Genomic DNA, 27,440 nt, shown 5'->3' on the forward strand with positions numbered 1-27,440 from the left:
TAGGGTTAGTGTTACGAGACAATAATGGTTAGGATTTAACAAGGATTCAATTAGGGTTAAATTAGGATTCAATTAAGGTTACAATTTAAATTGGGCTAGAGTTATAGTTTAATCATGGTTATTATTAGTATTAAGGTCATGTTTATAGTTCTAGATATTAACTCTAACATTAAACCTTAATCTAATTCTAACATTAGTTATCAATTTAACCCTAACCCTAATTCTTAAACTAACTCTAAATCTAATACCCTAAGTCTAGTTGTAAATGTATGACTAACAATAATTTAAGCCCAAGCCCAACCCTAACCCTAACACTAACATTGTTCTAACCCTCACATGGGCCCTAACATAGCCTTGAGCTTTATCCTAACCCTAAACCTAATGCTACTCATGACCCTAACCTTAACTATATCTCTAACCCTAACTCTTAACCTAGATCTAAGCCTATCTATATCTCTAACCCTAAATCTAACCTAATAATGACCGATTATATCTCTAACCGAAAACCTAACCCAAAGCATAACCCTAACCATGATGTAAACCCTAACCCTAACAATTATCTTACCCCTATTTGACTCTAAACATAAGCGTAAGTCTAATCTTGACCCACAACCTAAACCTAAACCTAAACCTAAACCTAAGGGTGCTCATGACCCTAACTATGACCTCAATCCTAAAAGAAGTTTTTATTATTTATATAATCATAATATATTTTAATATTATAATTATAGTATTATATATTTTTAAATAAATGAAATTATTATTAATGATATAATATATTTTATAATATAATATTATAAATATACTAAAAATATATTTATATATTTTAATAATAAATATTATTATATATATTATTTTTAAAAATTGAACTATAGTATTATACTAATATATTAATAATATCTAAATATAATATTAATTTATTTAAAGTCTTACATGTTGCAGAACAATTGCTACGAGCACACACACACTCTATATATAATGTGTGTGTTCTAATAATATTTCATTCCTTGCACATCCAACCTCCAATTACTAACTTAAAAAAAACCAAAATACAAATAACTAAAAGTTCATGATTGGCCCATTTCTAATAAGCTTCCCCTAATAAGAATCTCCCATGATTTTCGAAGTAGGAACTTCGCAGAAAGGCACTCACGTAGCGGTCAAATGAAAGCCGGGAGTTTAAATTTGAAATTCAGTTGAGAATGAATGAATGATAGATTTTAAGAAGAAAATGAACATTTCGTAGAATTGCTCCCTAAAAAGCACAAGATACTCTGCACCCGGCAAATGGGTTCTGGCAGGCAGAATTGAAATTAGAGAAGAAAATGGAGGAAATATGTGCAGCTCACGCAAAGGAATGGAGCGTCGATTTGGACATGGGTTTGCGCTCCAACAAGCCTGGTATCATACAAATGACCCCAACTATTATATTTTCTTGTGTCCGACTCCAAAAATTCAAAAGAAAATAGTTTTCTGCAATTGTAATTTTTGTTGTTTTGTCCACATGACTTTTGTGTCGGAGCACCCACATTCAGCTTTGAGGTCTATGGTGCTTCTGCATTGAAGTATACCATGTTACCTTTACTTGTTCTAAACCCAAAAGCTTAAGTACAAACCCTAAATCTTAAACCTAAACTTTATTTTTTCTTTCTAAAACTTCAAACAGTAACTTTTTTGAATAAATTTAAATTTTGTTTTGGGACAACCGCAATTGTAAACACGTCCCCCACCTCGCTGAAGAAAATGAAAGGAAAAACCGCGATTAAGCTGACAATGCAATTTAGCAGCCATCTTGAAAACAAATGAAAGTCGAACTACATTCTTTTATATTTCATTTATTTATTTATAACTTATAAGAAGTATCTTGATGATGGGATGGGGTTAGGGATAGACTAGCCTAGTCTATGCTCCTGGATCCTTCCCTGGGATCTCTTGGTGTTCTCTCCACACCCTAGGGTCTCTAGGACTTCCCTTGCTTGAGAAATCCCCTGACCTTGCCCAATCCACCCACCAATGAGTTGCTATGCTGCTCCTAAGGTCTCATCTACTCATGAGACTCAAAAGCCCTTACTATGGCTAATAAGGGCTAAGGCTTGTTCCACACCTTCCAAGGTCTTAGCAAGGTTAAATCAGGTCTTAAACCATGTTTTACATCCCTCCATGTGCCCCCAAGAAGTTGCTACCTTCATCCTTTCTACCGATTTCATTTTTGCTTACAAAACAGGGCTACAAGGTTTAGGACCAATTAGGCCTCCTACCCGGTCCTTTAGGGCTTTCTCTCACAAACGATGCATACACAACCCAAACTCCCAAAATAGACTACCATTCAATTGGCAAGGGCTCAAGGATTTTCTAGGTTTTGGGCCTCCAAGTGGCCGTACAGTGCCTTGGGCGAATTTTGGGGTTTTTTAAGGGTTTTGTGAGGGTTTTGTGGTTTGCCTGGGTCACAGTGAGTGTTTTGTGTTTTAGCCACTTTGTCTGGATTGGTGGAGGCTCCTCCTTCACACCAATGATGCTTCAAACACTCCTCTACACCTCCTCCAAAGGCTGTACTTTCCTCTGTCCAACCTTGCTCTCCAAGACCTCTGCAACTTAACCTCTCCTAGCCGGGCACTGTTCAGTCTCACCTAGGATTGGGTCTCTTGATGGCCTCCCTGCATTTTCAAGGGCCCTGCTTGTTTTGCAGTATGGTACAAGGTCTGCACTCTCATTCCCCATGGTTTCATGGTGGTTCCACAACGGGGAATGGAGTTATGCAGCCATTTACACAATCCTGTCCAAAACTGGACAGTAAGAAGACAATTTACAAACTATTTACAAACACACTCAATCTGCAAATAAACACCTAAACTAATTGCTTGAAATGAAAGTATTTACACCATGAAAGACATTCCACACAGTTTTGGACGTATCTCAATCCATTAACTTGCTTGGTTGCTTCATTCAAACTGATTGGTAACTAACAAACAGTCACAGTCAAGCTCTTCTTGCTTGGGCCGTACAATCTCTGACATCCAACCCATGCATTTAGGGTTTGAAAATACTTATACCACCTTTGCCTCAGTCTGTGTGCCCATATTAGGGTTGTCCACGCCAAACTAAGGATTTTGGCCTCCTGGTGGAAAAGTTGCTTGACAACTTTTGCAACTTTTGAGCAACTTTCCCAATGTTGCTCTTCATGACTCCTAGTCCCACAATGGGCCAACCTAAGGACACCACCATGTTATGAAGGACCCCTAAACACCACAAAGACACACATACCCTCCATTTTCAAGAAAAATCACAATCTTGACTAATGACCCCTAAGATCTCCTCTAGGACCCTAACTAGGACCTATGAGCACATGGCTCATTATTTTATGTACAATGGCTTCATAAGAAGCATAACACGAACAAAACAAGGAGGAGGGAGAGCTTGAAAGGGTGCTCCTGCACCACTTGAGTACATGGGGGTGGATTGCACAATGACAAAAGGATTATACTTATTTACCCTAGAATGTTTTCTTATGAAACGAGATAAAGGGAAAACAAAGACAAATGATCAAGGGGAATGTGATCATGCAAAGAACTTTTAATGCTGAGCTGGGAATACATACTAAAGAAAACATTGATGATGGAACCATATGCTGAATTTTCTAATTAAATTCTATAGGAAAATGATGGTAGCAAGCATCATATTTCTTTAGGAAGAATTCCGCAATCAATTTCTACAGGAACACCATGCTAACAAATATCAATTACGTTTTGTTCATTAATCATGTCCATACTTATGCTTGGCTTATTGCGAAATGGTTCTACCATTTATTTAGTATCACTGCTTTGTTTTAGGGAGCCAATTCCATAAAGTTGTGATGTCTTAATGATCGATGAATCATCATGAAAAAACCTTATAGGACATCTAGTTTGAATATGGTTAGTGGCCCCAACCACATTAGCAGGAATATGGTCAAAACAAAAATTCAGGTCTCTAAGGGGTCAAAGCACCCTGATAACTATGTTATAGGAAGAATCAAGTTATATATCTGAAACAGCTTCTTTCAAGAAGGTGTTAGGTCAACATGTTATACCATGTCCAGAATTACCCTTGCTTTATGACAAAGGAAGATCAATTTTGGAACCTGAGGCTATTCTTGATATGCGAGAGAAGAAATTAAGTTTAGTCCAGAATATTTGGTTGAATGGAAGACTTTGCTTGTGGAGGATGCTACTTGGGAAGGAGCAGATCTTTTCGACCATCCTAATCTAAAATTGCTTGTGGACAAGCGATCTTGGGAAGGGCAGACTATCATGCCCCTGCCATAAAGACATTGCACACAAACCAAATTGCAGCCTCGAATTATAGTTTTCGTAGGTGACAACATAAAGAGCAGCTAGAGGTTGACTAAGATAAAAGAAAAAGGGAAATTGTTTCAAATCGGCTATTTACCAAAAGTGCCAACTAAATGAAATGTCTTAAGGCAGCAATTAACAAACTAAATGAAATGTCTTAAGGTAGTGATTAACAAACATTTCCTTCATGCAACGCTTCATGAAGGGAGGTATCCCTTCCCAAATGAAGGGGTATGACTCCCTCCACTAAGGGAGATATAAAAGTAGAGAAATGTCATTTGGGAGGGGCTTCATTGGAGGAATTATAGAATTCTGAAATCAAGTGGAAATTAAGATATAAAATATATATATGTGAGATAAATATTGATTGCCAATAAAGAGTAATATTTAGAGATTCAAGGGGTTGACCCCACAATGCAGTGGTAAGATTGTGGAAATGTCAATGCCTCGATGAAGGGTCGAACCCTTGGAGGGATGGAGGAAAGAAGGCAAAAGCGATATGAAAGGAGGATGGCAAGTGTTGGAGAAGAAAGGAAGGGTGGTGGTTGGAAGTCAGCGGCGGATGGAGACAACTTGGAGACGGTAGGGACGGTGGAGATTGATGACAGAGACGGAGGTGAGGCGAAGCTTTGAGGCAGAGGTCACGGTGGTTAGGGAAGGAGGTGAGAAAGAAGGTGAAGGACAGGTGGTGTAGGAGGAAGGAGGAAGATGGTGGTAGTGGAGGATGAGAAAAAGGATGCGATTGTAATGTCCCCTACTAAGTTTAGGCTTGTTTTAACCATAATTAATCTATCTCAACTTACTTATGACTTAAAATAAATTGATTAGGAGACAAAACTATCTTTTACATGAATCCAATCAATGATAACAAAGAAACATAGGCTTCAAACTGACATTAACTTAAGGATTCTATCTGATTTATATTCTAATATTTATTATTAATATACATATATCTTTATTTATACACATTATTTATTCTCAGATATTATCATTATATATTACAGCAGATGCCATTCTTATAAAACATTATTATTATTATTACTACTACTACTACTACTACTATTATTATTATTATTATTATTATTATTATTATTAAATTCTGCACAAGAACGTTATCAAACTTCATATATTAAGCATACATATTAAGCACATCCCCATGTATACCACCAAGAACACAGATGTTACTGCCTGTAACTCAATAACCGTTCTGATCTGAGCTGTATGAATTGCAGACTATTAACCTCTCTTATCTCCCCTTGATCCAATAAGGATGTAAAGGGAATAAGGAGTAATCGATGATCCCCCTCAAATAAATTAAATTCATTTATACATCTTTTCATATGCTGAAGAAGACACACCTCTTGAATAAGAGACATCTCTACGTAAGAGTCACCATGCTTTTAACGTAACCAATTAGTTATTGGGCTCCCAAACTATTTATTAATCTCACCTTTATAAGATTACATGGCATCCCTCTTTTTCTTTTAACAAATCGCACTTCATAAGATGTCTAATATAGACTCATTGTTTGTTGAATTATAGTTTGGAATTTGGATGTAATTAACACGATAATTATAATTTACCCCGACGTATCATATCATTTTAAAAAAGACTTGTATTATATAGTATTAAATTATTAACAAGCTGTAAGTGATGACACCAATCAAAGTATTAAAGCGCGTTTCTCCATTCAGTAGGAATCTAAAATATTATAGATATTAATGTATTGGTCATACTGTGATTCTGTATATATTATGGCAATCGACAATATTGGATTGGTAAAAATGTCATTAGAGAAATAAATAATAATTAGGATAGAATCATTGGCACTTATGTTTTCTTTAATATATATTGTTGCGTATATATCAATGGTATGAAATCGGTAATATTGTTGATAACCAAAATCACTGTCTTCATTAAATGTAAATTATGTTTATGATCTATAATATACGATTATAATATAGTATAAATTTATATTTCAGAATATTATTAGTAATAAATAACTAATAATATTTAATAAATAAATAAATTTCAAATAATCATTTGTTGGTAATAATAATAATTGCTTTATTTACGATATATACGATCAAGGAGGGGACATGAAAGCGATAGACTAGGAAAAAATAACGTAAAGGAAGAGGAGAAGGAGGAAATTGATGAGGATGAGGTCCCTCAATTGTGGCCTCACTTGGAGCTAGGGTAAGGCTAAAAACCCTAGTACTTCACGTATCAAAAAAAAAATTAGAAATTCAATTTTAAGAATAATCTTAGATTGTGTAATGTTCCCTTCCAAATTGCCCTAGAATCACATTTGCAACAAGTTAGGGTTAGGGTTATGTCCCCTTATTTTATGACTTACGAAATAGGTACATTTATCTTGCAAAGATCAATTGCAAGAGGCTTCTTTCCTCAAAGTAACTTAAAGAATCAATTGCAAGAGACTTCTTTCCTCATAGCCTCTATAATTAGTATTACTATGAATTATGATTAATGATACCACTTATGAGTGTTTTAAAACTATGTAATGGATAAGATTTGTATATAAATACTGATAATATTATTCAAAGAATAATGTATACATATTGAATATGGATCACTGCTATATCTGATATAAACTGATAATTATGCAAAGATGATCTTGATTTTAGACTTCTCTGGTTTGACAATGGGAAGCATGCTAAGATGTCCTCCAATCGCCTATAGCAATGAATTGCTATTTCTGATTTCAATCTTTAAGTATATCCAATGTAGATATGATGATGATATTGCTTGAAGCAATACGTTGCTGTTTCAGATTTGAATATGGATACCTGCAACAAATATTAATGGTGCTTTTTATGATATGACTGTAGAAGCCTGCAACAATGATGGTGCTCTCTCTGATTTTAATCCTGAAATGTATGCAACCTGTTTTGACACTTAAGCCAAAGATGCTTTAATGAGCAGATCCATGTAGGGATACAAGAATAAAATAAAAACCAACTTAGATGCCCCTTTAGTAAATGGAATTGATCTACCATATATATCTTGCAATTCTGAAGGGTTACTCCGATTAGAAGTGACGAGTTGTCTCCCTTCACTAGTCGCGACTCTTCACAACACAATCAATGTTTAATCGCTTCTTCTTATCATAAATCGCACCCATATAATCATGATTCATCGTGAGTATGAATCGCATCCCTTTTGTGCATGACTAATTGGAGATTAGACATTAGCATTTCATCCATACTTAGTAAAATTTGATCGTTTAGTAACATTAGGGACTTTCCGCTTCTCTTGGGTGTTCATCATTGTTTACACTCGGAAGGTACTATGTGTATTCGACCAGATTGCACCGTCTCGCTCTCGCTTGCGTTCCTGTGCCTCTCTTGCATTCTCAGCCACGTGCGAGCTCTCTATGCGTCCACCTTTTGCGCCTTCTACACTTTGGTCACCTTTTTCGTTTTGTATACTCTCTCCTCCATGGAGTCTTCGACTTAGGCCCCTCTATTCTTGGTTCCTTGGCGAGGGGCAAGTTCCCGATGTGGTGCAAATTGGTTTCTCGCCTACTTACTCCCTTGTGTGTTGGACCCGGGTGGACTGTTCCAACCGCTACGTTCCGGTGCTTTCCTTGCACTCTAGGCCACACACAAGTCCTCTACACGTCCACCTCTAGTGTTCCCAACACTCCAAGTACTTCCAGGTGTGCCGAACCTGGGTGGATTGTTTCAACTTCTACATTCCGGTGCTTTCCTTGCACTCTCGGCCATGCACACGTCCTCTACACGTCCACCTCCAACGTTCCCAACACTCTGGGTACTTCCAGGCTCTAACTCCTCCCTATGCTCCCTCTGATCGAGGGTTTTCAGATCACCTAATCACTTGGTCTTGACCACCCTGTGGCCTCTTCTCACCTTTGTTGGGGTTTTAGGGCATGAATCACTCAAGGCTGATCCAATTTTTTTAAGGCAACGATGCCAAAATGTTTATTGCTATATCTGATAAATTAAGTACAAGAAATAATAATACAAATGATAATGCATACCAGACACAACAGTAAAATTTATTGTATTCACACATGAAATTTTTACAGAGAAGAAGACTAGAGATGGTCGACCAAGGATTACAATTAATCCGACTATACCATACTACCTTCTTTGGGGGTACACAACATATTTAAAGGACCCAATGGTTGCTGAGAGGAACACAACCATCAACCAACCGACACATTAACTACCCAAGAGTGACAACCCACTTAATACAAACAATTAATACATTGGCAGATAACAAATATTATCAAACATAACAATAGGCATTTTATGTTTACTACAATCAAAAAGTGGAAAGTAAGTTGTTATACATTTCATTTCATTGAAAGCTATCCATATTTTCAAAAAATGTACAAAAATGAGAGTGGTTATTACAATCTTCACTATAGAAGAGTGGCAAATTCATGGTGAGAGATGCAGGTCAAGGTAGAGAGAAACAAAATTGAGGTCCAGCAGTTGAGAGAAGAGATACTGAAGCTAAATTAGACCAAGGAGATTGATATTTGTAGTAGCACTCTTTTCTAGTTCATATTTTATATTGAAATCCAACATTGAGGTCTAGATTTGTTGTAAGCCTTGCAATCAAATATTTTTGATGCAATAGATTGTAGAAAATAGTAAATGGATCCAATTGTTATTATATTATTGCTGTGATATTCAAGCTCCCTTGTGCATGCTGATGAGTGTTTTGTGTTAAGGCTGCATGGTTGCAATGTCTTTCATTAGGCCCTCCATCCGCAACTGCTTCACTACATGTCTGCAAAACTGGGCTTATTGTATTTTACCTTGCATGGTTATAATAATTTTTTTTTCTCATATCTAGTTAGAGGTGAAGATAAAGAATCCTTTTAGTCCTCTTCTTCAAAATTAGCAGCAGTTCCTATCCAACATTTTCACACTTTTCTTGATCAGCAACTGATAATTTTTAATTCAGTCATCTGAAAATGTGGTTTTATGATTATGTACAGACTAAGTTGATTCTGTCTATGCTAAAAATAAGAAACTTTGGTGCTCTTAAACAATTGAAAATCTGTATGAAACCTTGATGAAACCTCTACCAAGGGATAGAGCTCTTCAGTAGCTTCACAATGGTTCAAATAAGAGGGAAATGGTCCATGTTTTAGAGTTTCAGCATTGGTTTTGTTACATTATGATATGTCTTGGGTTTAAATAAGATCATCGAAGGAAGCTGAAACATCATTCAAAGTTGAGTTTTGAGTTGCAACAAGTTGTAGAAGTGCAATTTTTAGGGAGCATAAAGAATTGGATTTAGAACAAACAAGATGGGTTGTAGTAGAAGCCAATGGCTTTGTGGGCTTGTAAATTTGCATTTTTGGTCATAATGGAAGCACAAAACCTTTTTCCAAGCTGGAATATTTCTAAATTTCGCTTCTCCTGGGTATATTTTGTGTCCTTATTATGTAATGCTATATGTTTTGCTTACTTGGTGTAGTAGTTGTACATTTCTTTTATGCTGTTTTCATTTCTGGTACTTAGGAAAATATTATAAATTCTTGATACATTGCTTTCAAGCATGTCTTAGTTTACGACTGTTGAAACTTAGTAGCTTCGGTAAGATAAATGATTGAATGAGAGACTTTATTTATCTCTCATTCAATCATATACCTTATCGATATAACTACAATCTAAATGTAGACCTCATGATTAAATAAATGAACTTGTTATAATCATCTTATATGCATAATCGATCATACTATAATCATATTACTCATGCTGTGATTGTAATAAGATCAGACCAGACTTATGATAACTATCATAGATATCATATGATAGCATTGATTGATGCTATCATATGATAACTATAACAGTTATCATCTTAATCTCACATTATACTGATCGATGATTATATTGTTTATCGGATGATTATATTCCTGACGTGATCCGATTGCTAATCGATCAATTATACTATTTAACGTGACCCGATAGTAATCGGTTTAATATGTTAAAATGACGTGACCGATAGTTATCGGTATATCGCTTAAGTGAAGCGGTGCATATGCACCAATCAAGACATGTCTTGATCGGGCATGTCAAAAGACATGACCGGTCAAGGCATGCCTTGATCGGTGGGCATTGCCTATATGTACATGTCAATGAAAAGCTGTAGTGATATAGAATATAATTAATGTTATCTTCAGCAACCTGTGACATAAGAAACAACAGAAAATATCAGTAAAAGAATAACAATATTATATAACTTCAGACTTGAACATAAATTTGAATATCATTTACAACGACAATTAGAAATAAAGAATCAACATACTTTTTTTGCTACATCATAGACTTTGCGGAAGGGTGGACCCATGTTTTGATTTTCATGCTTGCATGAGGGGGTGTGAGATCTGCCTTATAGCATTGTAGGCATGCATTTGAGCATATACACAATGCAAATTGAATGAAAGATGTAGATGGCATGCCATAGCTGTAACACACATGAATTTCTGTGTTATGTATGCTAGTTTAAATAGGAAAATGCATTGGGCTAGCACAAAACTAAACTTCTATCTATGTTGAAAACTTCGACATTGCAATTTGTGGATCATGTTTGGTGTAAATTGAAAATACTTTGCAGCCACTTTTGCAAAACCAAATACACAAGGACAGCTAGTTGATTTGATTTTGTAATCGTTTCATAACTTAGGTAACTTATGCTGTGGTTAGAAGTAGGGCTCACTAGGTGACAATTGTTTGGGTAGTTATGACATACATGAATGGATTTTCATTTATATATATAACCTTACAGTACTTTTATATGTCAATTTTTTCTCTTGTCAACATTCTCCTAAAGTTTCTGAAACTCCACACGCATCTATATGCTTATTAGATATCCCCCATCTCACTGACTTTGAATCCTTACAATAAAATAGAGTGACAGTTGAACAAATTTATAATGGCTTTACTCTCTTTAATCTGCTCCCACGCTGCTCCAAACTACTTGGTTTCCAGTGGCAGGATGCTTCTCTATGCTGATTCAGTATAAAGTTCCAAAAAGGATAGTTATTTATCTTGTTGAATTGTGGCCATTTATCAAAAATGTGTAGAACATGTGTTCCCTCTCAAGTTATGTGATCTCAAGGATTTTTTTCTGGGATCAACTACCACTTTTATTTAATTTATTTTTGAGTAGTTGAAATATGGGCCTTGAATTAGTTTGGGAGGTGGACCTTGTATTTTTTACTATTGAATTCAGTCTTGTTTTTTAACTAAATACTTAGAATAGTTGTGCTTCTCCCTAATAATATTGATGTTTTTGTCTTCTTATGCTTAGTCAAATCTTTTACTTTCCAGACATGACATGGGCATGTTCTTTATTTGTCTTTGCTTGTATTTCAGGTGCACATGTTGAGGCAATTATGAAGATGGGGCCAAGGCTTCAGAGGTGGAGCGAAGAACCTCTTGTCACAGCATTGACAGAAAGCCTTTTTAAGCTAGAGTCCTGGCAAGATAGAGCCTTTGCGAATTCTATCCTTCTTCGCCTTGCAGATGTCTTTAGAACTGGAAATAACTTCACACAACTGTGTGTTCTGAAAGTTTTCCTTTTAGAGTTAAAGAAGCATCATTTTCATAATAATAGAGGTAATTATAATGGTATTCTTGCAAAAGAAAGAGTGCCTAACCATCTTGAAATGGTGAAAAGAGTAAAAGAAGTTTTTAGTAGTGGTGATATTGTGGCTAGGTCTTTAACCCTACGAGTTCTTGGTTGCTTGGCTGATCTTGCCAAAGATAGTGCAGAAGTACAACGGCTAATAATTGATGCGACAGATTCTCCTTACTCACTAGAGGTAAGCTTAGGCTACACATTTTTGGGTGAATATCTGTGTTTTCTTATCTTACAGGCTTTATCTTTGGTTATCTTTGTAAGCAATTCATCCGGCAACATTTTTCCAAGCAATAATTTCAAAAACTATATGGGAATCACCAAAAGTATATTCTATTATTTTTTTTAACTTTTCATTATGGTATTTTGGGGCCCTCCCAGAATTGTTGGAGCTGGATAATCATCACCAAGCACTTCCTTATAGTCATTTGACAGGATATGATTAAACTGAACTGAAGGTGATGCATTGCTAGCAGCAAATCTATATAAATATCTATCTGGTTCTCGGTGTGGAACCAATTTCATTGTGAAAATAGAGCTAGTCTTCTAAAATAATATATTATTATGGAAAACAGTTTAGAGACCCAAACAGCAGGCGTTTCTCTTGTAAATCTTCTCATTCCCGAAAGCAATTCTTGTCATTCTAACTTATGCAGATTGCCCCTAATTTCTTTTTCTCAAAAATTGTGAAGTACAAGAAAAATATAAGCAATATATTGTCTTTATGAATCTCTGGTACATTTGATGTGATGGATTCGATTTGTCTCTACATAGTTATCACTCATACTACTTTTATGGTTCATTCAGTTGTCAAATGAAACAGACAAGACAAAAACATCCATAATGAATGCCCTTCTGTTCAATAACAATGTGCTTACAATTCCTCATATCATAACAAGGACAAGAAAGAAAGTTGTTAGTTCCTTATCTTTTCAGGCAATGTGGTCTTGATTATTTTATTTGTTTTAAGTCATGTTTCCTTTGATCATTGGTGTCATAGAACTGTACCTTTGTTTAGAGAAGTGCAACTGTAAAAAGAGAGTTGTGTTCAGGATTAGGCAATAGTAGAGAGTTACAAAAGTTCTGCACAAGGAGTGGTAGCTATGCCCTTAAGAATATAAACAATTCTGGATATGTGGAAATCATCATGATTGTACCACATGATTCCCAATCTTTGTGATCAGTGTTTGCCAATAGGCCATGCACTTCTCTATTTAGAAATAGATAAATCTCTATTTGAATATGTTCTTATAATCGTTCTCTGCCCTTTCCCTTCATGGCATATAATGACTGTATGCTACTTATGTGCATATTCTGGTTCAATATTGTCTTTATGCTTATGTTGATATGAAGCTTCAGAGTATGTGTATTATCTGGTGAAAATATTTTCCCTGACCCACACGAGTTTTCTCTTATTTCTTCTTTTCATTTGTTCGAACACTGGCTCCATGATTTTTCTTTACAAGGCTTCAATACTATGCCCTCTATAAGTCTTTTCCTTTGTTTGTTTTCACCCACTGATTTCTTTCTTCGAGTTGCAAATCATTCTCTGAAGATTTATCATCTCCTATTCTGGTGGGAACCTGTTGATGTGTTTTTTATGCACATGCGAACACAGAATAAAATACCGAAGTATCTTATCCTCTCTTGAACAAAGTTCCCGACTGCTGAAGATCTCGCTGAAGGATCAGTCGGAGTAACTCCAAGGTTCTGTATGTAGGATCTCTACGTGTGGATAAGCTCTCTGTGGTATGATGTGATTTTGCTGGAATCACAAGGGGACTTACACTTGACGACCTAAACGTCTGATTTGCTGGAATCACAGGTCCTTTTAACTAACTGGAAGACAAACAAATGGTAAAAGATGCAGGGTTCAGGAAGTCTACTCTACTACCTAGAATGCGAGAAGATGGATGAATGACTAGGTGGAGTCCTACTGGGCTGGGTCTCACCATCAAGATGAACAATTCAACACCAACTCAGTGCAATCTTCTGGGGGATGCTTCAAATATATTCAAATCGAACACCATCAGATATTGATCATCATTCAAGTTAATGCATGAACAATAGACGTGTGATGACTTGAGATTAAGCTCATTTTATGCCAGTTGACCACGCAGGGCGCACTTACAATCAGTAAGAGGCTAGTGGTATGGATTAGACGGATTCCACACAGGTGCATTCAACAGCTTCTTTCATTCAATCTAATCATCTATCATCAAAATGAAGATTCAACAAGAGACCATGCACATTGCAAAGAAACAACATATTCCACCATATCTTCAATGAAAAGAAGTCTTTACAATTAAGGCAACAAAGTCTTGCCTTCTCTTCTTAATCTACTCTAATTGCTATTCTACTATTCTGGCCTCTATTACTAACTATTAACTATTAGCTATCTATTGACTAACTATTCTTTGACTATTAACCTTTACAAATGAAGAGCTTGAGCTTTTTATAATGCTCTCAATACAATTCAATGGCTCAGATCAATTTGAGATCAATGGCCGAGATTTTACAATGAAAACCCTAATTAGGGTTTGTTATAACAAACTCAATTCTGGCCATTGAAATAATTGCATTATTTGGACACATGTCTTCTCTGGAATATTCGACCAATGGATAATGCCTTGGAGTTTGTGTCATCACTAGTGAGTCAGGTACATTGTATCTAGACATGTTGATGTGGAACCCTCGAATTGGTGAAGTAGTGACTAGGATGCCACCTCAATCTTGCACTTTGTAGACTTGAGTTGATTTATCATCATGAAGGGATGTTGAGAGATATCTCTTGATACTCAACATTATTCAGTTGCTTAATGTAATGATGATGATGAGAATTATTGATATAGCTGGGCCCTTCTTCCATCCTTGCTTGCTTGCCTCAGGGTGATTGCATGATCTCTTCCTTTAGATCCTTACTCCAATCTTCCTCTAACCTAGTCCATTTGATTTCTTTCCTTGCTTCCTGCAAAACAAACAAATGGGTATCAATCTCACATGATATATAATCTATATACACTCCCACTTTGACTTGATTTCTTATTCTACATTTGCAGGTCTGATATGTGTTTCTATAGGGGAGATTCCTCCTTTCGATAAGTGAATTCACTGTCCATGAAGTATCCTTATTGTCTAAGGGTGAATTTGAGCTGTCTAATGATGAGATCTGTCTTCCTTGATCATCAGGTCTACACCTTCAAAGTCTGATTTGCCTTTGTGAGAATGATATTATTGCTTCTTTGGTAAATTCGCCTTGCTAATGATTGAATTCTTTTCGCTGACTGTTGGAGCTGCTTACAAAATTCGCTGATGGAAAAGATGCTGTTTTGTTTTGATGTTAGAATGATCTAATGAAATCCTTTATATATGTGGCCTAGGGTAGAGACATGTCTTTGGGATGCAAGGCCGACTTGATCTAGTGTAAACATAATTGTAAATTATCCCTCTTAGTGCTGGCCGACTTCTATTTAAAAATTCGAATTTGCTTTTGCCGCTAAAGTGAGATTGGTTTATTAATGCATCAAATGTTTCTAGGTTGACTTGCACTTAGTCTTCTCTTGATCTTTTCGGTTTATCACAAAGCACTTTACTCTCAACAAACTTCGCTCTTGTACCTTCAAGAGGTACATGTCCTTGAAAACAATTTCGCTCTGGTATCTAGAGAGGGACAGGACCCTTAGGATAATTCGCTCTTGTACCTTTGGAAGGGTCAGGAGCGAAATTTCTCTCTTTGCTCACTTCACACTCAAATCTTTTCACTTTGCGTTAGAACTGATTTTCCAGATTCTCTTCTTATCGTGCTCAAGTCGATCTACTCCCAACTTTGCTTAAAACAAGATCCTCTTAGAGCTTTAGGTGAGATAGGAGGTCCTTCCAAGAGATTTCGCTCTGGACCCTTAGAGAGGGACATGAGCGAAATTCTTCTTTTGATTCAATTCCTTCACCATTCCTCAATACTTCACCTTGAACTTAGCTTTTGAATCCTTCTTCCATCATGATCAAGTCAGTTTGTTCCCTAATAAGATTCGTTCAATTGCTTGAGTGAGAAATTAGGACCTTTCAAGGATTTCGCTCCTGTACCTTTGGAGGGGTCAGGAGCGAAATTTCGCTTCTTGGCTCAGATTCCTCATGTTTTGCTATTCAAACTTGTTTCAATTCAATTTCAAGGCATGCACACATCATTTCCTCTTCAATCATGCCATAGGAGCAAGGATTTTGGTCCAACTTAGAAGCAATGGAGGGCTCTAAGAAAAATTCGCTCCTGTACCTTTGGAAGGGTCAGGAGTGAAATTGGCAATATTGTTCAAATTCTCCCGACTTCATCATTCAACTTGATTTGAGTTCACTTCTAAAGGCACACATAACTCAAATTTCTTTCAATCAAGCCCTGAAAGCGTGAGTTTGGATCCAAGTAAGGAGCAAGGTGGTGTTCTAAGAAAATTCGCTCCTGTACCTTTGGAAGGGTCAGGAGCGAATTTGATGCCCTAGCTCAAATTCCTCATTGTTCATGATCAATAACTAGTTCAAACAAGTCTCTGTCACTCCAATGTGAAAAATATCAAATCAACCTTTCAAAGAAGGCCTTAGCAGGGATTTCGCTTCAAATTGGGAATACTGGACAGTTTCTTCACTTGACGAAACTCATTCCATCAACTCAGATCCCAAGTCTTAGTCATCCATATCAGATTAACCTCAAGAAGACCTTTGAAATCCATTTGCTTTCCAAAGCTTCATCCAGATTTAGAAACTAAGTTCATCAAATTTTAATCCCTAAGGCAAATCGGTCATTACATCAGTCAAAACTTCATCTTTCGTTGTCAAAACCTTCTTCACTGAATCGGCCATCAAAGGTTCTTTTGTAGCAGATGATTGATCAATCAAATTCACGTGCTTGCACAATTGAATCAGGCCGGATTTTCATAAGCTTTGGTTTGATTTTAGGACTTTCTGTATTTGCAGGATTAATTCTATCTGAGTGCATTCTTCATGTGGAGATGCACAGATCAGATCTCTTCCCTTATGTGGAGGATTCCCCATTCTTGGTTTATCATCATCCTATATTCCTCGTGCTCCATTATTTGTTTACAACCATACCTGCAAAGACACAAAACTTGAATTAATTATCATGTACATTAATCATATTTCTGAGTATGAAATAATACTTAGATCTGATTGTGGTCTAAACTCAGAGAAATTAATCCACTGTAAATTGCATTTAAACTAAGAGTGAATGAGGCCTGATCTCTTCCTGAAGATCTGATAAATTTTCCCGTGATTAGGAACCAGCCTGCTTGAATCTCTTCTTACACAGCTTATCCCTTATAATTCACCTCATTTTTGCTTGAAAATCTCCTCTCCTTTGGAGCCAATCAGTGATTAATATCTCCCTTCAAGGTGGATCTGTAGGTACAAACCTAGAAGTTTTGAATCAACTTTGAAGTGAGTTGCTTTATATTTTTTATCGTTGAATCTTAGTGGAGTCCAAAACATGCTACGAATGTGAGAAGGGATGAAAGGTGTAACAACAAAGAGGATGGGGTGATGTTGTAAAGAAGTGCCACGGGGGAATAAGGTGGAAGGGTAGAGTGAGGTGGATGCTCTCCCTTTTTAAAATTTCTATTAAAAAAAAAGAACTTTTCTTTCATTCCAAAAATTCTGGTGGTGGTGGGGCCCGTTTAATATGAAAGACCAAAAAAAAAAAAAAAACATTTAAATTCCCCAAACCAGTGGTTGGTGGGTCCCAACAAGAGTCTTTAATAAAAAGTTAATTCAATTCTCCATTTTGAGTTTAAAGTGGGGCCCAAAAGGGTGATGAGAGGAATGTGAGGGAAGTGGTAATGGAAGCTGCTACGTGGAGAAAGAGGGGAAATGGGATGTTGGAGGAAAGGGGGACATAAGGGATATAAATGATGGAAGTAGGAGATGCGTCGGGTTAGGAGGTATAAGAGGTAGTGGATGGAGTTAGGGAAGGTTAGGGAGTAAAATGTAATGGGAGGTATGAGGGGGTAATGAAAGGGTAGAGGGGTGTAGGTTATAATGGGATGAGGTTTAGACTAGGTGAAGGAAGGTGGGATAGATGGGTAAGAAGGTTAGGGGTAGGGGTAGAGGTAAGCTTAGGGAAATAAAGGAAGTGAGACTTATGGGATGTGGGTTAGAACAAGTGATTTTAGGGGAATAAAGGGGTAAAGGGGTAGGTAGTGTGGCTGGTAGGCTAAAGGGAGTGTGAGATAGAAGGTATGAGGGGAAGGGAGATGTTAGAATAGAATAGGGGTAGGGGTAAAGTGGAAAGGAAGTTAGTGAAGGGAAGTGACGGTGTAAGATGGAGGTTAAGAGGTGTAGTGGTAGGGCTAAATGTAGGTGAAGGGTAGTAGATGAATATGTTAGGTGAAGGTGATAAAAGATAAAAAGAGATAGAAGGTAAGGGATATGGAAGTGGAAAGGGTAGGGTGAAATGGTGATGGTAGGAAAGGGGAAGTGGAAAGCCGCCAAGATGGAGGGTTATGGAATGAAGAGAGAGACGAAAGGATGGAAGGGTGGAATGGTGATGGCGAAGGCGAGGAATGGAAATGAGAGTGATCGGGCCTGGGCACCCATGGGCAGTGAGACAAACTTGATCAACTTCTGACCTCTTGACCCACTATACCTCTTCAATGCAAAGGTTCACAGTGAAAGACTCAACACTAACCTAGAACTAAGCTAAGAGGACCAATCCTAGAAAGCAAAAAAGTAGGGGTCCCCATTTGTAATGGGGCGATGTGTGAATACGTCACAACAGAACCATATCTCAATATTTATTGATCTATGATAACATTATAGCACAATGCCATTTAAGTTGTGGAAAATAGAACCAATTTGATTATAGAAGTGTTAAGACCATTAGCATATCAAGCAGGTCTTAGAATGTTGAGAATGTTAGGAAGTCCTGGAGACTTAGGTTATGTTTTATTTGTTTGAGGAGAGTAATATGTGTTATATATCCTAAAGCACCTATTACAACTAGGGTAAACTAACTTCTTGATACATTCTATATGGCATTGGTAACATAAAAATATCTTACCTATGGAAACCTGCATTAGAAAGATCTAATTCCTAACATGTAGGATTCTAGTAGACTAGGAATGAATTTTGAGACCTGAAACTGGATAGTAAGGATTTTCCATAAATGCATTCAGGAGTAAGACCCATCTTAAATATCTTGAAATAATGAGTTTAAGTTGGTAATTTTTGTATATTTGATTTATTTGTACTAGTAATTTTTGAAATGTTGCCCATGCAATAATGAATACAATAGCTCATATAGTCAGGTGAAGGTCCATGCTATGGAATTTTTGTTAATATAATCTAACCTTGCCCTTGAAAGAATATAGAGAGGCTGCCAAAATCAGAACTATATCTTCTATAATTTTAATTACAACATCTACTTTGTTTTTTAAGTTTAAACTTTTAACTTTAGCAAAGTAGATGATGTTATATATTTTTAACCATTTAAAAAATTTCAGGTTCTTATTCTTTAAAAAATGAAATTTATTTTATTTTTTAAAAATTTCTTATTAGGTTGCTAGCAATAGATTCACCTCACATACTATCATCTTGACTTGATTTTTTAAGGGAAAAGAGGTGTTATGCAGCATGGTTTAGCAACTTTTAGAGTCTTAGACTATATGGAGGTAGTTGATCCTAGATGATGACTGGCGGGTGCATATGGAATACTTGCTTAATTCACCGAGCTCATCATGAATATGGTGCAATTTACTGATAGACATCAGCCATGCTTGGACAAACTTTATGATGGCATCAACTTTTATAATTGAAAAACGGACATTATAAGCACAAAAGAACAGGATCCTTCAAAAATATTATACAAACATGCGCTTAATGTTTTTCCCTCCATTATTGAAAAATGGACATTATCAGCACAAAAGAGCAAGATTCTTTATCCAGCTTCTAGTAACTAAGGTTTGAACCTTGAAAGTTAAAAGCAATAAGAAGTTGATGCTTCTCCATGACTATTTTTCCCGTCAATATGGCTCATCGTGATATTTCAATCAGACTTTTCAATCTGATTATGTTTTTTCGTGCACACATTGAAGCACACGTTCCAATTGTTTGAGTGTTAGGCCCATGAAGACAATTTGTAATCACATTTTAAGAAGGGAGTAGACAAAAGAGAATCCAAAATGTGATTTAAATTTGCCATTAAACGTTAGAGTGCTTGATGGCCATTCAATGTACAATTTCCATGTTTATGTTGAGTAAATAGTCATGACATCCTACCATATAATTTATTAAAAAAGGATAACTCAGAATAAAAAATAGAATCAAAATAGAATGTTACCTTACTGTATTGAAACAAGTATATAAAAGTACCAAAAATACATACCACCCTCCTTGCTGCCATGTGTTTGTCTTTTTTCCAACCTACGCTTTCCAACAATGTTAGTGGACCAGGAACATTGCATGGCACAAATCAACTCCTTGAATTGCAAGCTTTAAGGTTTATGCTACTAGAATTCATTTTGGGCATCGAAGAAGGGAAGAGGCAACTATTTGTTTGTTAGGCCCGATTCTTTGCTCCTTTTTTTTACAGTTCTCTAATTGATCTATCATTTCTTTTACAAACTCTGGATGTAATTTTGTACATAACGCAACATCTCTTTTAGGTGTGTAGGAGGGTGGTCTACTTGAGGTGATGAAGGTCTCTTTCTGAAAACTCTTGATCATTACACTTGGTGAAAAAAAAATCATTTTCTTTGTATGCAGATTGCCATGCTTCTAGGCAGGGTCTTTTCTTTGCAGGTTTGAAATTAAAAAAAATTAAACCCTGCACATCTGAGAGAGGAAAATCAGCCCTAGGGTTAAATTAAGAAACTAAGATTCACAAGAAAAGCATTTAAAGAGTATGTAAAATACAAGGAAAAAAAAAAAAAGAGAAAGAAAGAATAGGAAATGATTAATTCCTAGGGTTTTTAACTTAGTTCTGTCTTACATATTCTATTTAGAAAGAAAGAAAGAGGAAATAGTTTGTGGTTTACCTTTTGTAAGTGTTTGAAGATTTATTAAAATTAAATTCAATTTTTCCTATCAGCTCCTATGCAAAAAATCATTGCTAATTCACACATATTCAGCCCTTGCCCAAGATCAATCAATTCATTTGAAGAGAAAATGAAAAATCACGATAAGGGTTGGAGGAGTGTAAGTGTGATCAGGAGAGTGAAAAATAGAACGGGGAGTGTAAGTGTTTGAAGAAACTAAATGACCCCTTTTTAAACATTTTTTTGGCTTCTAAAGGTGCTGTTGCAAATGAATACCCAACTAATATAGGGTTGGCATTCCCCAGTCTGTGAGCTTTGTAATTCAAAGCTCTGGTCTCATCCAATCAGACTCAGACCTGGACTTGAATTTGTGATTCTAAGCGAGAAGTTGCCAAGTCCTGTAACTCAGCTTAAAAGTATTTTGAATACTATTTGAAATGTTGAAGGAATGTTCACCATAAGAATATCAGTTAGGAGTTGCAACTTTGTGATGAGCAATCCAAGTAATTTGAATAAATCAAAATAGATATAATCTTGAATATCCTTTTTAGTACCTTTCATGTTTAATTGCAGACTAGATGGACTTGAAGATATTTTGAAAGGGGGCAAACAATCTATATAAATATCTATTAGAGTATATTTAGTCAGCTATTTTTAGTCGTTCTATTAATGGTCATTCAGTTCATTTATTTTATGTAGTATTTATTTATTTATCACTTTTTTAAGGCTTCTTTTATTAGAAGACGTAGTTATCTTTTTAGCCTCAATTAAACGGTTTGTTCATTTTAGAACACTGTCATGTAAACCTCTATATATATGTTGTATATTCATGAATAAATCATCCAATTATTTTTTCATGGTATTAGAGCGTTGGGATTCTCCTCAGCTGGATGTCGTCTTCAGTTTGCACAAGTGTAGCATTGTTGACAGGGAGACTCGCACTATAGTTGCTTTTGGCCTTAAGGATCATGGTCTTTATAGATTTGTTGATTTTGGTGATTCTCAAGAGTATGCCTTGGCAGCCAAAAGTACTTCCATCAGCAATCTTTGGCATCGATGGTATGCGCACCTGAATGCTCACTATCTCTCTCAATTAGTTCGAGAGGGTCTAGTTGTTGGATTACAGACTCAGAATCATGTATTTTGCAGAGCTTGTTAGGTTGGAAAGCAACATCGGACTCCGTTTTCAGATGGTGATGCTTGGAGAGAATCCAAGGTCTTGCAGTTGGTTTATGCAGATATTTGTGGCCCGATGAACACTCCATTGGTCACTGGATGTAGGTATTTTCTGCTGTTTGTTGATGATTTCTGTAGGAAAATGTGGGTGTATTTTCTCAAGCACAAATCTGAGGTGTTCAACATATTTCAGAAGTTTAGGGCCTTAGTGGAAAAAGAGTCCGACTGTCAGATAGTCACTCTTCGGTTTGATAATGGCGGGGAATTTTGTTCTACTGATTTCTCCAACTTTTGTGCATCAAATGGCATTAAGCATCAACTCACCACACCTTACACCCCTTAGTAGAATGGTGTTGTTGAGCGCAGGAACCGTATAGTCATTGAGATGGCCCAATCTATGTTGGAGCATAGAAATGTTCCAAAGAAGTTTTGGGCAGAAGCAGTCTACACTGCAGTTTATCTTCTAAACCGGTCTCCCACACAAGCCGTTAAGAAGATGACCCCTGAGGAAGCCTGGTCTAGAAGAAAGCCCAAAATTAGTCATCTAAATGTTTTTGGCTCTACTGCTTATGTTTGGGTTCCAGATGCCAAGTGCATAAAGCTAGATACTAAGTGCCAAAGATTGATGTTCATGGGCTACAGTGACACTCATAAGGCTTATTGGCTGATTGATTTTGACATTGATCGTCTCATATTCAGTTGAGATGTGGTATTTGATGAAGAACGATGGCCTTTTCAACCTTCTTATTCTATCTTGAGCCCTAAGGTTTAGCCTCCAAAGGCTACAAATATGGGTGTTCGCCTTCCATTAGCTCTACTTGATGGGAGGGATTCATACGACTTTGTAGTTGTGGCGTCTCCAAGGCATGACGTTGCGCCACCCGACTTGCCCTAGGAACCTTAGGCTCCACATCCAGATGAGTTTGCTCCAAATATTCCAAGTGATGTTATTCCTCCTGTAGTAGATGTTTTTACTTCAACTCTCCGGCCTAAGTGGTGGGCCAAGACCGTTGGTGATCTTTGTGATGATGAATTGATTGAGGGTAGATCATCTAGAGATAAGGGCAAGCATAACACAATTAATTTTTCTCTTATGGCTAACATTCACAGTATTTATGAGCCTCAAACATATTCAGAGGCTCAAGGTGTACTTGAGTGGGAACAAGCTATGCCAACTGAATATAATAGTCTTTTGAAGAACAACACTTGGGTCTTGTTTGATCTTCCACTAGGGAAGAAGCTCATTGGTTGCAAATAGGTGTATAGAGTCAAGTATAAGGCTGATGGAACCCTTGATAAGTACTAGGCTTGGTTAGTAGCAAAAGGATTTCACAGAAAGAGGGCATCAACTATGAGGAAACATTTGTTCCCACAGCCAAGATGAGCACCATTTGTCTTGTCCTCGCTATTTCAGCCCAATTTGGATGGAAAGTCTATCAAATGGATGTCAAGAGTGCTTTCCTCAATGATGATTTGCAAGAAGTCTATATGACGCAACTTCTTGGTTTCAAGGTTGCCGGTAAGGAACACCAGGTATGTAGACTGGTGAAAGCACTATATTGCCTCAAATAGGCTCCTTGTGCATGGTATATAAAAGTTGATAAGTACTTGATTAATCAAGGCTTTCAGAGGAGTCCTTCCGATCCTAATTTTTATGTCAAGCATACTGGTGGTGATATTCTTCTTCTTGTCATCTATGTTGATGATTTGATCATTACAGGTCAGACAAACCTTGTCTCAAACTTTTGATATGACAGATTTGGGACCTCTCCATTATTGTCTTGGTGTAGAGGTTTGGCAAACAAATAACCACATATTCATTTCTCAGTCCAAGTATGCCAAGAGTCTGCTGGATAAATTTCGGATGCATGATTGCAAACTTGCATCTACACCTATGGAGAAAGGGTTGAAATTATCAGCCAAATCTGATTCACCTGTGGTGGGTGAAACTTCATTCAGGCAACTAGTGGGGAGCCTCATTTATCTCATTGCCACTAGACTTGACATTAGTTATGCTATGAGCTACATTTCTTGCTTCATGTTAGCCCCAAAAGCTGAACATTGGGTTGTAGCAAAGTGTGTGCTGAGATATGTGGAGAGCACTTTTGATTTTGGCATTCTATACAACAACAACAAAGATCCTAGAGTTGTTGGTTTTATAGACTCAAATTGGGCAAGTTGTGTTCATGACATAAAGTCTACGTCTGGGTATTTTTTTAGTTTGGGCATAGGTGCAGTCACATGGACCAGCAAGAAGCAGCAGGCAGTAGCTCTTTCTTCGACTGAAGCTGAGTATCAGGGAGCTGTTAAAGCAGCTTGTGAAGCAATTTGACTTCGAAGCATGTGTATAGACATGCAAATGCCTCAAGCAGGATCTACACCCTTGTTCTCTGATAATCAAGGGGTTCTGAAATTAGCCAAAAATATAGTCTTCCATGAGTGGACCAAGCATGTGGAACTTCATTGTCATTTCATCCAAAAGCATGTCGAAGATGGATCAGTGATCTTGCAGTACATTCCAATTGAGGACCAAACTGCAAATATTCTCACCAAGTCTCTCAGTCCGAAAAAGTTTGTCAAATTTAGGAGGCAACTTGGTGTATTTGATAGAATGACCATTGAGGGAGGGTATTAGAGTATATTTAGTTAGATATTTTTAGTTTTTCTATTAATGGTCATTTTGTTTATTTAGTATTTATTTATTTATTGTTTTTTTTAACACTTCTTTTATTAGAAGACGTAATTAGCTTTTTAGCTTCAGTTAAACGGTTTGTTCTTTTTAGAACACCGTCATGTAAACCTCTATATATACGTTGTATATTCATGAATAAAGCATCCATTATTTTTTCAATATCAATATCATTTTTATGCATATGGATGACAAGTAAAACACTCAGACATAATAATGCACTTAGTTGAAATGTGTTTTTGTTTTCAGCTCCGGAGTTCTAAGTTATGGTGAAGGAATGTTAATTGTTAAACTATTATTTAATAGACATTTTAATAGATTTATTTTCTTATGTAGGACAATATGCCTTTCAGATTGATGAAATATAAATTTCACATTTTTGAGCAGTAAATTTAAAATTTATTCATCTATGAAAAATTGAAAGGCCTTTGTAAGAATTTGATAATTTCAAAATTTTGATTCTTGATCACAATATCACTGTTCTAGAAAGGCTTTTTCATTGTCAATATTTTTTATGGACTTCTCAATGCCCATTGTAAGAACACATAATATATCAAAGATGTAATGAAATTACTTGCACAAGAGAAGAGTATAATAGGAAATAAGATACACACACTTAATAATAATAAGCTATTTCGGTAGGGAAAGCCCCAAAAGTCTTACAATAAGAACGAAAATTGCCATACCATACTTAAAAAATACTCACCACCTCCTATATATTGGCATCATTCAGCAATATTAGTACCCTAATCCCAATGAAGCTCACCTAGCTTTAAAAATTATACTTAGGGACTCATAAATGATTGAATTAAGGATTTTGTGAGCCATAGTTGGCTATCACATATCCAATACAATTGATTAGTTAAGGGAGGGGCATGCCTCTCACCCCACCCTACTTCAAACAAGTGTTGACCTTCACCTAGATCAATTGCAAATGCCTTTTTATGAAATATTCATCTTTCCATGTAGCATCTTCAATAAACAAATTCTTCTACTTGATGAAATACTCTATTATTGTCCTAGCCTCAACTTCTTTGTGCATACGGTGGAGAATTCATTTGAGAGCCAAGACGATTCTTCGCACTTTTTTGAGCACAGATAATAGTTTGTCCTAGAATTTGTTGTCCAATAACCTCTTCTAAATAATAGACATGAAAACTGGATGTGCTTTTGTTGTTGGTGATAAGTCTAACTTTTATGCTACATAGCCAATTTTTTGTAAAATCTGATAAGATCATAATATTTGGGTGAGGGTTTGTTATTCTTCTTTTGGTGCTTCAAGGAGATTTGCTTACATGGTTGCAACCTTAAAAAAACCCAATCTTTGGCTTGAAAGTTTTGTTCACTCTAGATGTAGTCTACTTGTTGCTTCAAATGATTTTATGCCATGGCCAAATTTGTCTTCAAACTAGAAAGTAATTGTTGATGTGAGTGTGATCTTGCACAATGCCAACTCTTAATGGTGATGTTCCAGTCTACAGAAAACATTTTGCCTTAAAACTTGTTGAACCTTTTTAAACATATTTTGCATTCAATCAATATTTGTGAATCCTTTGTGTGATCCCTTCATATCAAATGTCTTACCCTTAGAATGAAGAGCTCTTGGAGAATCATCTTGATGATGCTTTTAGTCATTGGATTCCCAACACCACATTTGCATCCCCTATAGGAATGACAAACATAGGACTAGTCAAAAGGTAGTCATCCACGGTAAGTTTGATATCGTGAAGTTTCCTAGATTAATGTACAATACCCACATTTGCAATTGTTACTTGAAATTTGATAGTTGGAAAAAAAAACTAAGTTATTAGGTACATGTATTTGGCTCTGTGCACCCACTCCGGGTTCGCCTTGGGGCACGCTTGGATGTGCCCAAGGTACTCCTCAGATGCATTGGGTATGCGTCTGTGTACCCATAGCACACCTAGGGTGTCTAAAGCATGCCCTAGGCGCATTGGGGCGAACCCACATGGAACCTACAAGTTCCCTTAAAGAAAACACCAAATCAGTTTAAACAAACAATTTTCTTTTTTTGTTCCTTTTGATTGAAACTTGAATATGCCCTTAAGGCATCATTTTGTCCGAGACAAAGCACATTTTGTCTCTTCACTCTTTTCTTTCTCATTTTGGCATTTTGAAGGGTTGTTGGTTTTATTCGAAGGGGATCGCTTGAGGAGTGCCAAGGGAGGGAAGATAGCTTGCACAAAGGAGATTTAATCATCTAAGGTAAGCGTTTTATCCTATTCCGTAGTCTTTTAACAAAAATTTTCAAGTTTTTTTTTTCAAACAAGTTTAACTATTTGTTATAAAGTTTTGTGATCTTCTTTTTGAACTTTTGTTAGTTTGTACGTATTGTAGGCTTGCATTTTTTTTTTAAATTTAAAATTGTGTAATTTTTTATAATAGCAAAATCAGATTGCAAGAACGGTCAGTAGTTCAAGTTTAGTGGGTGTGGGTGTGGGTGCAAATCAAAAATATAAAATTGATAAAGCATCTCCTTTATGGAGACACACTACAATGTTTGAACAACTTCCAAGAGGTAGGGGATATCTTTGGAATTGTAAT

The 27,440-nt window shown here is 36.4% G+C and overlaps 1 protein-coding gene across 3 annotated transcripts in view; it reads left to right on the plus strand.

The window, feature by feature from the left end:
• Positions 1–1,052: 1,052 nt before the first annotated feature.
• The window catches only part of LOC131048544 (uncharacterized), a 112,747-nt gene continuing 86,359 nt past the window's right edge, over positions 1,053–27,440 (plus strand). For 2 of the 3 annotated variants that reach the window (XM_057982538.2, XM_057982537.2), the window contains exons 1-2: positions 1,053–1,401; positions 11,711–12,159. In XM_057982538.2, the coding sequence (XP_057838521.2) occupies positions 1,326–1,401; positions 11,711–12,159 (525 nt within the window). In that variant the 5' untranslated portion in view covers positions 1,053–1,325. The remainder of the gene's footprint in view (positions 1,402–11,710; positions 12,160–27,440) is intronic. The other variant, XM_057982535.2, reaches the window with a different exon arrangement.

This window comes from Cryptomeria japonica, chromosome 9, assembly GCF_030272615.1.
Source record: "Cryptomeria japonica chromosome 9, Sugi_1.0, whole genome shotgun sequence".
Taxonomy (NCBI): domain Eukaryota; kingdom Viridiplantae; phylum Streptophyta; class Pinopsida; order Cupressales; family Cupressaceae; genus Cryptomeria; species Cryptomeria japonica.